This window comes from Podarcis muralis, chromosome 14 (assembly GCF_964188315.1).
Source record: "Podarcis muralis chromosome 14, rPodMur119.hap1.1, whole genome shotgun sequence".
In the NCBI taxonomy this organism is placed as follows: domain Eukaryota; kingdom Metazoa; phylum Chordata; class Lepidosauria; order Squamata; family Lacertidae; genus Podarcis; species Podarcis muralis.
In genome coordinates this window covers 37133716-37150080 of record NC_135668.1, presented here as the reverse complement: position 1 = coordinate 37150080, position 16365 = coordinate 37133716, and the positions used below count along the sequence as shown (strand labels likewise).

General features: G+C 47.1%; 2 protein-coding genes across 2 annotated transcripts in view; both read left to right on the top strand.

Moving 5' to 3' along the window:
• Positions 1–16365, top strand: part of LOC114584889 (nucleoside diphosphate kinase A-like) — a 113828-nt gene that overhangs the window by 25924 nt on the left and 71539 nt on the right. The window lies entirely within an intron of this gene.
• Positions 11965–16303, top strand: PERCC1 (proline and glutamate rich with coiled coil 1). The gene has a single exon (XM_077918406.1). It carries the CDS (start codon positions 12354–12356, stop codon positions 13212–13214), a length of 861 nt encoding a protein of 286 aa, XP_077774532.1. The 5' UTR covers positions 11965–12353; the 3' UTR covers positions 13215–16303.

The following is a 16365-nucleotide window of genomic DNA, read 5'->3' as shown; positions in this document are numbered from 1 at the left end:
ACCTTGTCGACTTGAAGGAAAGTCCCTGTATAAGACAATCAATCAATCATTTATTGTATTTGACTAAAAGCAATTGCAAATCCAGTTACAGAACCAGCAAGTCCAATAAAACGTATTAAGAAAGATCCAGAAATAACCATTTGCAATAAATCAAATTAATGAATCCCCCGCACAATCTATAGCGTTGTCTTTTATGTGACTAGCACGGATACTTTTAGCGGCTTACAAGACTATCGTGCATTCATTCTGCCAGGGTTTCATTTCAGCCTGGACATCTTACCAGGACTTCCCCTGCCCCCCTCCTCTCTGTAACAAGACACGTCTCCTACTTAACAGAAGACAGTAACTTTATTTGAAGGGGGAATCGGAGGACAACCCTCTGGTGGGTCAGTACACCATACAAGGCAAAAAAAGAGAGAAATGGATCCTGCAATGCATGTTTTGATTAAGGGTGAGCCAGGATCTGAAAAGGATTGCTGGTCTACTTGAAGGCATCCTCTATGAATAAGATAAAAGAACCACTCGAAGGGAGAGCCAGGAGGCATCTTGAATTTGCAAGCTCCTGGGCAATTGACTGAATAGGCACCGTGGTCTTGTGGGTGGCTATAGGGTCCCCACTATGGGAAGATGTATTGTTCTAGTTACATGGTGTTATGTACTGAAGTTCTCACCCTGGGCCAGCAGGGGGATACTGTAGATAGTTCAGGTCCACATATGCAAATAAGGGATCGAAAGTGACATTCAATGATTGGATAGTTACAGAAAATGGTTACTGTTGCATTCTAGTGGAGCTCTATATAAGCAGGCTGACTGAACTCTTCAGTTCAGTTCTGTTCTGGCCTGTGAATAAACAAGAGCTGTTTGAAGAATCACTGTGTCGTCTGATATGTTCACCCACAACTTAACACATTGCCTCTATAGTAATTGTACCTAAAGTTGCCTCTGTACATATATGGGAAATCAACACATGCACTTGCAAATTGGCATCCTCTTTTTTGATGAAGCGTTTTCTCATTTCTCTTCAATGCAAAGTGGTCTCCCTACTTGTGAACGCAGGTAGCAAAAAGCTTCCAAATGTGTCAAACCTCCTTGTGAGTATTTTAAAAGATTGTAATTGAATTTGGGGCGTGCTTCATTCCCCTTCTCTCCCCACCGCTCCACCCCCCTTAACCTGGGCTTGATGAACTGCATCAAGCTGTAGCAGCATCTCAGACAGCACAGGTGACAGTAATCCAGGATGTGCATCTCTGCTTCTAGACAGCAGAGGGCATTGACGCCCATATTCTATTCTGGACACGTCAACAGCCTCTTTCTGCAAAAGAAAAATGAACAGAAGAAAAAACAGAGTGACTTGTAGCATCTTAAAGACTAAGGATGGCACAAGCTTCCATGCAGCACCTTGGAGATTTATTACAGCACAAGCTTTTGCGGTCTAGAGAGCCCACTTCACCAAACAGAAGTGCTATCAGTTGGCTTCTATTTGTCTGTCTACCTATCTGTCTCCTTTGAAATCTTACTGTTAGGGTGGCTTTGAGTGGCCTGGGGACCAACATATTCTGCCAAGGATTTCTCCATGTTGCCATTTTTAGTACTGGATTTATGTCAATTGATTCTATTGCACAGTAAATGGCATGTTTGTCTTACACAAGCAGCTAAAAGGTCTTGTTGACAGGCAATGAAATTTTATTTCTTTGTCTGTTTAAAAGCATTTCTAAGCCAATTAATTAAAAAAACCAAAACATTCCTAAGCGATATACAAAAACTTTTCTTTTTCTACAAGAGCACTTTCAATTATATATATATATTAGTACCTGTAATCCACACTTTCATAAAAATATATCATGGTGGTTTACAACATACAAGATTATAATAAAAAAACCAGTAAAAGTATCTGTTTAAAAAAAACCAACAGTAAAAACGTCAATAAAACTTCAGTAAATACTGACGGGTTAAAAAGAAAAACGATTGTATTGTGAAGGCCTGCCTAAGCAATACAGTTTTCAGATGACACCTGAGAGATAGCAGGTACAATTCCTGCCAAATCTCTAGAGGCAGGGAGTTCCACAGGGCAGGACCTGCCACAATAAAGACCAGCCAAAACACAGGGGCAAGTGGGGAGCCGCCAGCAATTCCCCACCAAAAGCTGTCAGTGATCAGGATGGCGCATAAGGAAAACATAGGAAGCTGCCTACGCTGAGTCAGGCAACAGGTCCATTTAGCTCAGTGTTGCCTGCACTGACTGGCAGTGGCTGTCCAGAAATTCAGGGAGGAGTCCCAGCTCTACCTGGAGACACTAAAGATTGAACCTGGGGCCTTCTGCACGCAAAGCAGTTGCTCTACCACTAAGCTGTGGCCCTACTTCTACAGAAATGTATGGTATGGATCTGAAACAAACCATAGTTTCCAGAGTAAAAGGGATCCCCATGAAATGCTCAGGGAAACAAGGAGAGCAAAACATCTGATCCTGAATTTTCTGATAGTAAGAGCAGTTGGACAGTGGAACAGACACCTGCAGTAGGTTGTGGACTCACCTTTCTTGGAGGTTTTTAAGCAGAGATTGGGTGGGTCTCAATAGAATAGAATAGAATAGAATAGAATAGAATAGAATAGATTGGGTGGGTCTCTGTCATGGATGCTTTAGCCGAGATTCCTGTACAGTGGTACCTTGGGTTAAGAACTTAATTCGTTCCGGAGGTCCGTTCTTAACCTGAAACTGTTCTTAACCTGAAGCACCACTTTAGCTAATGGGGCCTCCCGCTGCCGCCGCACCGCCGGAGCACAATTTCTGTTCTCATCCTGAAGCAAAGTTCTTAACCCGAGGTACTATTTCTGGGTTAGCGGAGTCTGTAACCTGAAGCGTATGTAACCTGAAGCGTATGTAACCCCGAGGTACCACTGTATTGCAGGGGGTTGAACTAGATGACCTGCAGCGTTGGTCCCTTCCATCTCTACAATTCTGTGATTCTCTAAGCAAGCTCCGCCACATCCTCAGGCACCCATCCCAGCGACCAGCGCACTAACTCTTTGCTCTTACGGTCCCGGTGAATACAGGCACGCCAAACGTTTTCCACCTACTGCTCCTTCTAATGGGCAGAGTTGTGCTGGAGTGCTTGTGGGGTTAATGGTGGGTGTCATATTATTGCAGCTCGTTTGGAGTGCTGACATATTGGAGCTATTGATTTTTCCTCCTCTCTTGCATGGAGACCAAGAAGAGGGCCCAGAATCCTCCTATAGGGATCAGGGAGCCGCAGCCCCTGACCCACAGCCACCCTGGCTGCTGCTGCTTTCCAGAAGCCACTGCGGTGTGATAAGGCAGAAGCTGGCTTCGCAGAAAGGTGAACGGTGTTTATGTTTTGTTTTTTTAATGAGAAAACCCGAGGCCTCGCCACGGAAGCATATGCCCAGACAGATGCTCTGTGGCCCCATATTGCGCTGTCAAAACTCTCTTTATTAGTTGGAGGAATGGTGGCGCGGAGTGGCTGTCTCCTAACAGGGGGAAGTAGAGAAGCCGATCTCAGTGAGTTGGCACACAGCTGCCTCTCTTGCCACCTTCCCCTTTGCCGTTTGCCAGGCAATCCACCCACCAAGAGCAGGACTACAGCTCCCCAGGGGTGGCGAAACCCAAGATGTTGAAGGCAGGTGCCCTTTCAAAAAGGGGAGCATGATTCCCCATCATCCTAGTCCTCTTTTTTAAAAATATATATATATTAACAATTTCAATATAACAACATATCAAAGCATCTCATATTCATCATTTCCCCATTCCCCCCCCACCTCCCCATCAAACCCTCCCTCCCTCCCCCCGACTTTCCTCAGCTCCTCTCTCTGATTTCTCAACTCATATTGTTCTTTGCATACTGTAAAATTGTATTAATCCTCATATTATCTATCCACTACATTATCAATCAAAAGATTTGTGTATGTTTATTCAAAACCTGCCAAGGAGTCCAGTTCGTTTTGTTGTCTTTTTAAATAATATGTGAAAAGTTCCCATTCTTCTTTAAAGTCACAGTTGTCTTTATCTCTCAGTTTGTATGTCAGTTTAGCCATTTCTGCATAGTTCATCAATTTCTCTTGCCACTGTTCTTTTGTCAGGGTTTCCTCATTCTTCCATCCTTGTGCTATCAAGACTCCTGCCGCTGTTGTTGCATACATAAATAAGTTCTTTGTTTTCTTTGGCAGGTCTTGTCCTACAATCCCTAACAAAAATGCTTCTGGGGTTTTTTTTACAAATGTCATTTTAAACATTTTCTTCAATTCATTATATATCATTTCCCAAATTTTTAAAATTTCTTTACATTCCCACCACATATGATTTTATTATTATCCCAGTCCTCTTGAGGCACTGGAATCTAAGCACAGTTTCTTAAGAGTGCTGGGAACTGTAGTTCTTTGGGGAGATAATCTGCAGCTCCCAGGATTCTCCCAGGAGGGAGCCATGTCCTTTAAATGTGGTTTAAAGTATGGTGTGTATTCTGCTTCAGATGAGGGGCAATTATGTCTGTCTCTCTACCTGCCTGCCTGCCTGCCTGCCTGCCTGTCTCTCGCACGGTCCCTAACCAGGTTTTCTCAGTTGCGGGCCTTTTTCTATGTTCCATACAAGTGAATGGAGCAAGGTGTCCAGTACAGCCCTGCCATGAAGTCACATAAGGCGATGGACTTAGGATGCAATTATGTCCCTACCATACACCCCACCCAAGGGTCCCAAAGCCAGCTGTAGTTCTCTCCACATTTGTCCTAAGAGGAGGAGGAAGAGGAGGAGGAGGCAGCCACAGTGACGTCAGAGGAGCATATTGAAGGGGTGATGACTGGCTTGGCTTATCAGTTGCCGCTCCGATCTGTCTGTGTATCTAAACATGTTTGTCAAGCCAGCAAATGGGCTAGATAGTGGCTATTGAGGCAGGAGGGCTGCCAGCGTGAATGTTTGGAGAAGTCTAAGTGCTCCCATGTGGGTCTGGGTCCTTGCACGTCGCTTGTTCCAAGTTCCAGGCACAAGGGACCAGCAAGGGAAGAGAGAAGGTAGGGGGAGCCACCTTCCAGTCTGTGCAGCAAAAGAACCCCGGATTTTAAAATGCTGCACCTTCTTATACCTTGCCATTAGGGTTCAGATTCCAGGGTGGGAGCAGTGTCTGTAAACAAACAGACAAACAAACAAACAAACAAACAAACAAACAAACAAACAAACAAACATGAAGACAGTGATGATGAACAATCCATCCATCCATCCATAGTAAGAGTGTGGCTTTGCAAGACACAAACTGTATAAAGCAGTGGCCCCTAAATTCTGCCCTCCGGACCACTTGACCATTGCAGAGGGTCTTGGCTTTCATTATTTCCTTACCTGCTGTTGCATGCCACCCCAATCTCTGAGCGGTGCAAAATTCCAGGGGTTCATGTTTCCTTTTGGAAATGAGGCACAGTGGAGACTGTGGTATCTTTAGGATATACAGTTCATTTACACATATACACAACCTGAGCCTGCGAGGGACGGCTTCATGGCGCTAGCAACCCAAAAAGGTTTTGCTTCTCCCATTTGAACGCAAATCAGCCAAGGTTCTCTCTCTCTGCCTTAGCAGCCTGCAGCTTTTGCCTCCAACTTATAGCTCACGTAACTCTGCTCTCAAACTCAGGCTTTTCTTTCTAACTATCTTGAGAGCTGGAGGAGGTGTCCAGCATCGGACACAGAGCCCTCTTTCCTCTGTTCTCTTAATAGCCCATCACCCAGGAGGCTCAAATAGCTTTTAACACTTGCTGGGTTCAGAGATTAGAGGTCTGGTACCCACAAACTCATAACACTGTTGTAGCGATTGTCAGGTGTAGTTGATGTATGCTCTTTAACTCTATTTTTGAATTTGCTTCTTTTGTGGTGGCACAGTTTGTGTTCCGTAGAGTTCCGATCTGTAATACAATAAAACTCAAGATAAGTGTCTGGTGGATCAGGCCGGTGGTCCATCTGGTTCAGCATCCTGCTCTCACAGTGGCCAACCGGATGCCTGCGGGAAACCAGCAAGCAGGATTCGAAACCAGAGCCCTTTCTCCTCCCGTGGCTTTCAGCAACTAGTACCCAGAAGCACCACTGCCTCCAGCTGTGGAAGTAGCCCATAGCCATGACGGCTCATAGTCACTGAGAGCCCTCTCCTGCATGAATTTGTCGAATCCTCTTTTAATGCCACCCTGCCTCCTGTGGGAGTGAGTTCCATAGTTTAACAGCAATAAAAGTAGCAATAAAAGATACAATGACAAACCAATGTGTATATCTAATGCAAACATGCAGCAGACCCCCCTGAATGAAGTGTGTGTGCCACCAATGATCCACAAACCACAGTCTGGGAACCCCGGGCTTAGAAGGGTCTGCAGATCAGTGTAAGGGGTGTTTCTGTGGGTTTATATATTTTGCCCACCAGGCAGCCCTGAGGCCACCTACAGCCAGGAGTAGCCCCAGACATTTTGCTGCTAGAAAAGAAGTACAGTGGTACCTTGGGTTAAGAACTTAATTCGTTCTGGAGGTCTGTTCTTAACCTGAAACTGTTCTTAACCTGAAGCGCCACTTTAGCTAATGGGGCCTCCTGCTGCCGCTGCACCGCTGCTGCATGATTTCTGTTCTCATCCTGAAGCAAAGTTCTTAACCCAAGGTACTATTTCTGGGTTAGCGGAGTCTGTAACCTGAAGCGTCTGTAACCTGAAGCGTCTGTACCCGAGGTAAAGGTAAAGGTAAAGGCACCCCTGCCCATACAGTCTAGTCTTGACAGACTCTGGGGTTGTGCGCCCATCTCACTTAAGAGGCCAGGGGCCAGCGCTGTCCGGAGACACTTCCGGGTCACATGGCCAGCGTGACAAAGCTGCATCTGGCGAGCCAGCGCAGCACACGGAAACGCCGTTTACCTTCCCGCCAGTAAGCGGTCCCTATTTATCTACTTGCACCTGGGGCTGCTTTCGAACTGCTAGGTTGGCAGGCGCTGGGACCGAACAACGGGAGCGCACCCCGCCGCAGGGATTCGAACCGCCGACCTTTAGATCGGCAAGCCCTAGGCGCTGAGGCTTTTACCCACAGTGCCACCCGCGTCCCTCTGTACCCGAGGTACCACTGTATAAAAAAGGGACATATGTTAGAATTGTTTTTGTTTCTTAAAGGAGCCCGGGCCTCTTCTTCACCCTAATGAAGCCCATCCCTAATGGGTTGAAGATAATGGCTTCGACGGCCTGCCTCACCTCCCGTTCTAATTGATTTATGGGCACCAATTTGTATGGTAAATCACAGGAAGCAACGTAATAATTTGATTTATGAAGCTCTTAGGAGGCGTTTGCTGCAGAACAGCCTTGCAACTGAGGGGAGGGGGCAGGAGAGGTGCTGAAAGGAGGGGGGCACTTAGGCCTCATCAATAAATGAGAAAATGCACCCCAAACCATGAAAAAGAAGGTACAGGTATGTATAACAACTCTTGGTTTAATGGTAATTATAATTATTATTTTATTTATATTTTACAAGTATGAAACCAGCTATGAAGTCCATACAAAGTGCCCAATAAAAAATAATTCAAACAAAACAATTTTAAAAACCCATAATTTGAACTATACGATAAAAGAAGCCCATTGGAAAGCATAATACTTCAAGCAGTTAAAATAATAATAATAATAATTTATTATTTGTACCCCGCCCATCTGGCTGGGTTTCCCCAGCCACTCTGGGCGGCTTCCAACAAAGATGAAAAATACACTAAAATGTCACATATTAAAAACTTCCCTGAACAGGGCTGCCTTCAGATGTCTTCTGAATGTCAGGTAGTTGTTTATTGCTTTGACATCTGATGGGAGGGCGTTCCACAGGGCTGGCGCCACTACCGAGAAGGCCCTCTGCCTGGTTCCCTGTAACTTGGCCTCTCGCAGTGAGGGAACCGCCAGAAGGCCCTCGGAGCTGGACCTCAGTGTCCGGGCAGAACGATGGGGGAGGAGACGCTCCTTCAGATATACTGGACCAAGGCCGTTTAGGGCTTTAAAGGTCAGCACCAACACTTTGAATTGTGCTCGGAAACGTACTGGGAGCCAATGTAGGTCTTTCAAGACCGGTGTTATATGGTCTCGGCGGCCGCCCCCAGTCACCAGTCTAGCTGCCGCCTTCTGGATTAGTTGTAGTTTCCGGGTCACCTTCAAAGGTAGCCCCACATAGCGCGCATTGCAGCAGAAACAGTTGTTGGGTCAGGAAGTTCAAGCTCAGGGGAAAGCTTGCCTAAATACTGTAGGCAGGTCTTCAAGGAATGCCAATAGGGATTCAAACTGATGTGTAAATCAACCTAAGCTCAGAAAAATGAATCTGACCAATTTGCCCCGGTCGCCAGTTAGTTACCTTCCTCTTCTGGCTTGGCATCTTACTATTTGCACAGGCGTTGTCGGATAAGCGTTACTTGCTTCTGGAGATGATGCCTACTCCTGGAGTCAAAATACCGTGAAATTTAATTTTATGCCTATTTGACGAGGCTCGATTTCGTCTCCAAATCAACACTGGAGATAAGAAGTCCTCTGTCAATGTGCGCTGGGGGGGCGGGGGGGGGGGAGAGGTGAGGTTTGGCAGCTGTGGCAGCAGACCTAATAGGGGGACCGGCAGGAATAACACTCGAAAATCCCCCAGGAAGTCAACCATTAAGGTGAGCCCTATCTCCCCGTCCTCCCAGGCTCCTTGTCTACAGTGTTCTCCGGTTGCCGGGCATTAAAGCAAACCAGAGTTTTGTTTACCGAGTCTACGATTACAATACAGCCGCCAAATATTTGCTAGTCCCCAGTTTCGCAGTGCCACTATAAATACTTCAGCCCCAGGTGGAAGGGCTGAGAGTTGGCAGAGGAGAAGTAGGGGGCTGAGCTGCAGTGGACAGGTAAGTGGAGAGACCGGGGGAGAGAAGACCTTGCAAGGGGAATGGCTGTTGCTCAGGGGTAAAGCTTTGCATGTAGGTCCCAGGTCCAGTCTCCAGTATCTCCAGGCAGGACTGGGGGAAAGACTTCCTCTCTGAAACACTAGAGATCTGCTGCTGCTGCTGCCAGTCAGTGTAAGGCCATACAGGGTTAGATGGCCTGACTTAGTATAAGGAAACTTCCTAAGTTGTAAGGAAGAGATGTAATAAGTCAGTGGTAGAGCATCTGCAGAAGGTCCCAGGTAGGGCTAAGAAAGCCCGAAACTCTGGAGAGCTGCTGCCAGTCAGTGTAGATGCAACTGAGATAGATGGACCAGTGATTTGACTCAGTCTCAGTATAAGACAGCTCTCCATGTTTGGGGAAACAGCAGTAGCTCAGTGGCAGATCTCAGATTCAGTTTCCAGCATCTCCAGGTAAGGCGGGGGGAGACGCCTGCCTGAAACGCTGGAGAGCTGCTGCTGGTCAGTGTAGCCATTAGTGGGCTAGATGGACCAATTGTGCGATTTAATATAAAGTGGCTTCCTATGTCCCCTTTTCAACTGCCGCAAACTAGGAAGCCATCTGTGTACGTGGTCTGCACATGCACAAGAATGAGACCATTTGGCGATTTGTTGCACCTGTGGCCTATCTTTTATCTGAGAAGCTCAAGGCACATACCTGGTAATACCCTCCTTCCACCCGCATTTTATCCTCACCACAACCCTGTGGGGTAGGCTAGCCCATTAAATATCGATTGGCTCAAGGTTACCCACCAAGCTTCATGGCTAGATAGGGATTTGAACCTGGTTTCCCTCTGTCCTAGTCCACAGGGCCTGGAAGACAGAAGTTTTTCCACCTGGCCTTTGGTTTGGAACCAGCCTGATCCCCTCCCCTTCTTTCCTTTTCCTTCTGTGATGGAACCCCTATTTGGGGAATTCCCTGGCTTTTCTGGCCCACGTAGGACCAGACTGGATAGTTGGCCTTGGTGAAGATTTGACGTTTTCTCCCCCCAAACAGTTTTTGATCTGGGCTTCCACTGAAATGAGGCTGCATTTTAAGTAGTATTTTAATCTTGTTTTTAAGTTGTATTTTAATCAATTGTTTTTATACCTGATGTTAGCCACCCTGAGCCCAGTCTTGGCCGGAGAGGGTGGGGTATAAATAAAATAAAATAAAATAAAATAAAATAAAATAAAATAAAATAATAAATAAATAAATAAGGACCGCCCCCCCCCCCCACCCAGGAGGCAGTGAAGGCCACCAATTTCTGGAGGCTGTCAATCAATATGATTCTATGACGACTATGTTCTGCCTCCATGGATGGAGGCAGCAAATCTTCTGAATACCAGTTGAAGGGAAACCACAGGAGGGGATAGTGTTGCTTGAGGGTTTCCCACAGGTATCTGGGTGGTCACTGTGAGAACAGGATATTGGACTAGACGGGTAACTGGCCTGATCCAGCAAGCTTGTCTTATGTTCTTATTTTGGAGCACATAAGCCAGGCGTTAGAATGAGGACATTAAGCACAATGGTAGAATTCTGAGCTGATCCCACTTAGCCACACATACCTGTTGTCTAGAGTGTGTACAGATGATGTCCTATTTTCGAAAGCTGTCCTGCATCTATAGCTCCCTGCATGGAGCACGCTAGCAGACCAGGGGGAAAGGGTCGCTCAGGGATGAAAACATCCAGTATTCTTGGATTACAACTGCTCACACCGCAATCATTGGCCGTGCTGGCTCGGGGTGATGGGAGTGCAGCAGCAAGGACTGCAAGTCCCCTGTCCTTCATCTATCCCTTTCCCTAACAGGTGAGCTTTCTGCATGCATGGAGCTTTTGATGTGGGGGAGTTTAAGATAAAAACGGCATACACCCTACATGCAATTTGAAGTAAAATCAGTCAGTTTGGAATAAGTTCCACACTTCTAAGATGCCGTTGGGGACCAAGGACCCCACCATGTGAAAGGGGCAGATAAGTGGTAGAAGGTGGTGATTTAAAGAGAATTAGAGTAGATGTCACCTCAGCAAGGAAGGGACGACTGTGACCAGGTGGCCTATTTGCTTGCTCTGGTCTGCTGTCCAGATGCTCATTGTTGGCAGATGAGTTTAAGCTCCTCCTCCGTTTCCTTTTATCATTAAAAAGAACAACAACTTTGAAGTCATTTTTCTATTATTATTATTATTATTATTATTATTATTATTATTATTATTTCCTGTTATTTTCTGTTAATTCAATGCACCCCTCCCTGGCTGGCCCAGTTTCACAAACACACAAACCAGCTGCTTTTGCCTGGCTGGAATGTGCCCTTGAAGTCTGATAATGCCTCGTTTGCATGGAAGATGTAAAAGACTGTGCCAGTGCATGTAGAAATTAGCCAGAGTGGTGTAGTGGTTAAAGTGTCGGACCTTGGAAACCAGGGTTCACAATCCCCACCCATCTGCGAAGCTCACTGCGTGACCCTGGGCCAGTCGCTGCCTCTCAGCCTAACCTACCTCACAGGGCTGTTGCGGAGATTAAACGGGGAGGGAGAGAGCCTGGAGCCATAGGCGCCGACTCCATGGGGCCTGAGGGGGCCCGAGCCCCCCCAATAATTTAACAAAATTATTAGTTATATTCAGCGGCGCCCGGCAGAGCAGCCCTCTTGGCCACGGCAGCCCGGCTCTCTCAGCCCCCGGGGGCCGCCCTCCTCCCTCGCGCACCCGCAGCGTTCCCGCCCGGGGAGGCGGCGCCCCCAGGAGAGGCGGCGGCGGCAGCAGCAGCCGCGCGCGGCCCGGGCTCCCCTCGCCGGCCGCGGGAGCCAAGGCGCGCGACGAGGGCAGCCGAGGAAAGGAGCGCGCGGTCCCGTCCCGCCCTCGCCACTCACCCTTCTGCAGCGGCCCCGCCCGGCGGAGAACTTAGAAAACTTCCCGGGGCAGGACCCCGGTATGGGCCCCCCCAATATTTTTTACAAGTCGGCGCCCCTGCCTGGAGCTCCTTGGGGAGAAATGGTGGGACATAAATATAATGAATGAATGAATGAATGAATGAGTGTACATTTGTGCCTTTTGCCTCTGGCCTTGCCCACATGTGGCCCCAAGAAGATTGTCTAGAAGGAAATGTGGCCCTCAGACTGGAAGGTTTTCCCCAACCCGTTTTATGGTTTCTGGAAGCCACAGAGCATACCCAGTAGTCCCTGGGCTGTTGCTGTTGTTTTTGTTTTTTTGGACCCCCCACCCCTTTTTAAATTACAGTGTACTAATTATTACTAGTGGGTGCTCCAGGAATATGTAAATACCACCTCTTAATTTCTCAGTGTGTCCAGTTCTGTCAGCACTCACCACTCAAGTTCCCTGTTAGAGGATGATAATAACCACAAAAGATAGCTATACTGTGCATTCCCTCTCCTTGGCAGACACCTGACGCTTTGTTCTCCTCGCTGTTTATTTAGTCCAGATTCAACCACTTGTACAGCGTGGAGATAGGAGTGGGGGAAATGGCCGCTGGGGTAATACAAAGCCTAAGCAAATTTAAGCTGCCCACAGCATTCCGGAATTCGTTCCTATCCACCACAACCTGCCAGGAAATGATTTTCCAAGACTTATCGGAGGAGGAGGAGGAAATGGAGGCAGAAGAGGAAGAGGAGGAGGAGGAGGAAGAGGAGGAAGAGAGGGAGGATATGGAAACAGTAGGCAATTCTGCAGGTTGCAGTCCAGACAGAGGCGCTGCCGACTCCAGCTTGAGCAACACAGAGGTGACGCTGCAGCTCCTTCGGTTCGCCGAGCGGATCAGCGATGACATCCAGAGATATTTCGGCCGGAAGAGCAAAGAGGAAGGCTCAGAGTCCTGCAACATCTACGAGGACCGCCGCTCCCCTCAGCTGTCAGGGCAGGTTCTGTACTATGCTGACCTAGTCAGGATTTCCCAGATTGGGGAAGAAGACGACAGCAGTGACCTCCCTGACCCCTCGAAGCCCCCAGCACAGCTGGAGAGGCAGCTGTGGAGATCTTTCTGCAGCAAAGAGGATGCAGAGAAGATGGGTCCTCTGGCTGAGCTCTTTGAATACGCCCTGGTCAGGTGCGTCAAGCAGCAAGCCTCCTCTGAGAACAGGAAGCTGAGGCTGGAGAGGAAGTATGGCCACATCACCCCCATGCATGGCAGGAAGTTGCCCCAGTCCTTCTGGAAAGAGCCATCCCTCAGCCCTGTCTGTATACTCAATGGCAACCCTCCAGATTTCAGTGACCTGCTGGCCAACTGGACTTCCGAAACCTGCCAGGAGGACCTGAATCCCAGCCGAGAGCATCCTAGCGAAACAAACCGGAGGGTGGTAGACACTGACCATTTTGGTGGTCTATGAGGGTTCAGAAGGGTTGCAACGTCTGAATTCTTCTCACATGGGCTCCAGCCCTTTCCCTATTGCAGGGACCATTAGCCCTGTGCCCAACATGGCTCCCATGAATATCCCCACAAAAATTGACAATGCACAAGTTCGGGGGTGGGAGCAATGTCTGCACCATTTTATGTTCCTGTCTCTTTTTCTACTCTTTCAACTGCGGCAGCCATTTTCTTTTATGCCATACCCCCTGTTTCGGCCATTTTCTCTCATGCCACACACCCCGCCGCCATTTTGTGTTATGCCACCCACCTCCAGCACTATCTCCCACCTCCAGCACTATCTCAAAGTGTCATTATCTTCCCATTGGCCCCCAAAATATCACCACCCCCTGACCTATTGGAGACCTGGTCTCCCTTCTCTCTTGCTCAACTTGTATAATTGTAAATAAATATTGTGGGGGGTGGGAATGTGACTCTCCTGCAGTACTTTCCCCTCACAAGGGAACTGACTCTCTCTGAACATTTGCTGTCCCTTCTGGGTCTAGGGGAGGAGGGGTGGAGCCAGAGGGCAGAACCAGTTGCCCTGGCAGGCTCACAACTGGACCCAGTCTGTGGTGGCTCTGGAGGCAGAAGCCTTTTGGGATGGATTGAATGCAGCAGTGGAGAACATGTGGCCCTCCAGATGTTGCTGGACTACAATACCCATCATCCCCGGCTGCTGGGAGTTGGAGTAACGCACTATCTGCAAGAGCACAGGCTTCATCTCAAGTCCATTTGTACCAGGTGTGCCAACTCTAGGGGGTGGAGGTGTAAGGATGGGAGTTGCGAGCTGTGTGTGCCACCTTGAACACTTTGTAGGAAAGGTGTTTTGTGTAAAAGTAATAATAAATAAATGCATAAAGCAGTACTGGCCTGTTTTACAGGGTTGTTATAAAAGGGTATGAAAGAAGATACGGAGAATCTGTGAAATACTGATGTATTTCATCAATGCTAAGGGCTGAATCCAACTAAGTCCTGAAATCAATGGGTTTAGGGGATTGAACTAGATGATGGTTGGTGCCCTTCTAACTGTAGGACTGCCACACTGGGATTTCAAAGGCAGAATTGATATCTAGGGTGAAAGGCGGTGCTTTGTCCTTAATCTTAAACAAATCAAGAGGAAAATCACCTTTTGGGGGTGTTTTTGTTTAAAAAAAGCTCAACAACTTTGGGGGTTTCCTTGAAGCTCAACAACAATTTTGGGGTCTTCTGGCTTTTTTTCAGGGTATCCTGGTTTTTACCTTTTGAAGGAACCCTATCCAACTGTACACTTCTATAGTTCTAATTTGGTCATATCCATTAAATTCAACAGACGTACTCTGAGGAGGATGAACATTGGTTAATCATCATCATCATCCTGTGTTCATATGTGCAATGGAGAGGGCTATGTGAAGCAGTGATTTTGAAATCCAGATGACATCAGGAAGGGTGTCTGTATGCATGTGTGCAATAAATGGTGCAATGATAGGAGTGTCTGGAGAGCAAAATCATTTGTCTTCTGCTAAGCAAACCTGTCGTGTCTGCACAAAAAGAGACTCTTATCTGCTTCTTCCATGCCTTCTTTGGAGGCCAATCAATCAATTCTTTTACTAGAAAAGGAGGCAACCTGATCGATCTTCTCATCTATTTAAGTGCCCAGCATGTCCAGTGGAGGCCAGCCCATTAGGGCAAATGGGGCAATGCCCCCACCAACCTGCCTGCCCTCACCCACCTAATTTGCACTTACACAGACCAAACTGCAGCCACCCTTTGAAAGCTTCACTTTCCCATATGTTGCAATGCAGTTCTCCAGCCAAGTAATGTGCACAAAAATGCATACACTATAGGGCAAAGTGTACATAGAAATGCAATATGCTAGTGAAAATGAAATACAAAAGCACAACACATTGGGGATAATGAGCAAAAATTGGTATATTGAGCAAAATTGCATACAAATGTGACGGTTAGAGTCATAGAATTGTAGAGTTGGAAAGAACACCAAGGGTCATCTAGTACAACTCCCTACAATGCAGGAATCACAGCTAAAGGATCCCTGACAGATAACCATCCAACCTCTGTTTAAAAACCTTCAATGAAAGAGATCCCGCCACCTTCTAAGCTAGTCCCTTCTACTGTTGAACAGCTCTTACTTTCAGTAAGTTCTTCCTAGGAGTAACTTGCAGGGAAATACAGTGGTAGTGCAGGTTACAGACGCTTCAGGTTACAGACTCCGCTAACCCAGAAATAATACCTCGGGTTAAGAACGTTGCTTCAGGATGAGAAAAGAAATTGTATGGTGGTGGTGCGGTGGCAGCAGGAGGCCCCATTAGCTAAAATGGTGCTTCAGATTAAGAACAGTTTCAAGGTAAGAATGAACCTCCAGAACGAATTAAGTTCTTAACCCGAAGTACCACTTTTGATGAGGACTTCAAAAAATATATCTGCAAACCGGTGTGGAGAACTAAACTGGAAAGGACTGGAAAAATGAGAAGCAAAAATTGACAGATTTGCCTATCCCTTCTCTGAGCCTATTCCAAATCTGGGGATTTGCTTTCAGTCCCAGAACTGAACTGAACTCACAGCCCTTTCACCCAAGCAGCCATTCCATGTTGATTTCTTTCATTTCCACAATGTAATTTGGGTGGAAAATGTAATTTTGTTCTTCCTATTGTTAAACAAAAGGGAGTCACAGAACCTCGCCATCTGACTACAGATTGACCAGAGATCTCATTTAGACCCCAGTTTTACATCTGTTCTAAAGAGTGCCTCAACATAATAAGAGAGGCAGGCAGGCACCCCTCCCCAGCCCTTCTCTACACCTCCTCCCGACAAACAACACCATGGCAGCCTGGAAGAAGTTTTGGAGGGATACAGCAAGAGCCAAAATGCTGGATGGCTGTTTGCTAGGTCTCCAGGGGCATCGGTTGTGTGGAAATGGTTATGTACTAAGCTTGGATCCTAGAACAATAGGCAAGTAGAATCCTAGAATGCAACAACTGATTGGCTTGCAGGAGAAGACCAATCAGGCTCCAGGAGGGAAGCAGAATCAGCCAATCAGATGGGACTCATTGTGTAAATAATGTATATAAAAGCCTGAGGTTTGGGGGAGCCAATTAAACTCACTGTTTTATAAGCTGCAATAAAGAGCATGAAAT

Coding starts and splice junctions, on each gene's coding strand:
- PERCC1 (XM_077918406.1), top strand. CDS start 12,354: ATGGCCGCTGGGGTAATACAAAGCCTAAGCAAATTTAAGCTGCCCACA.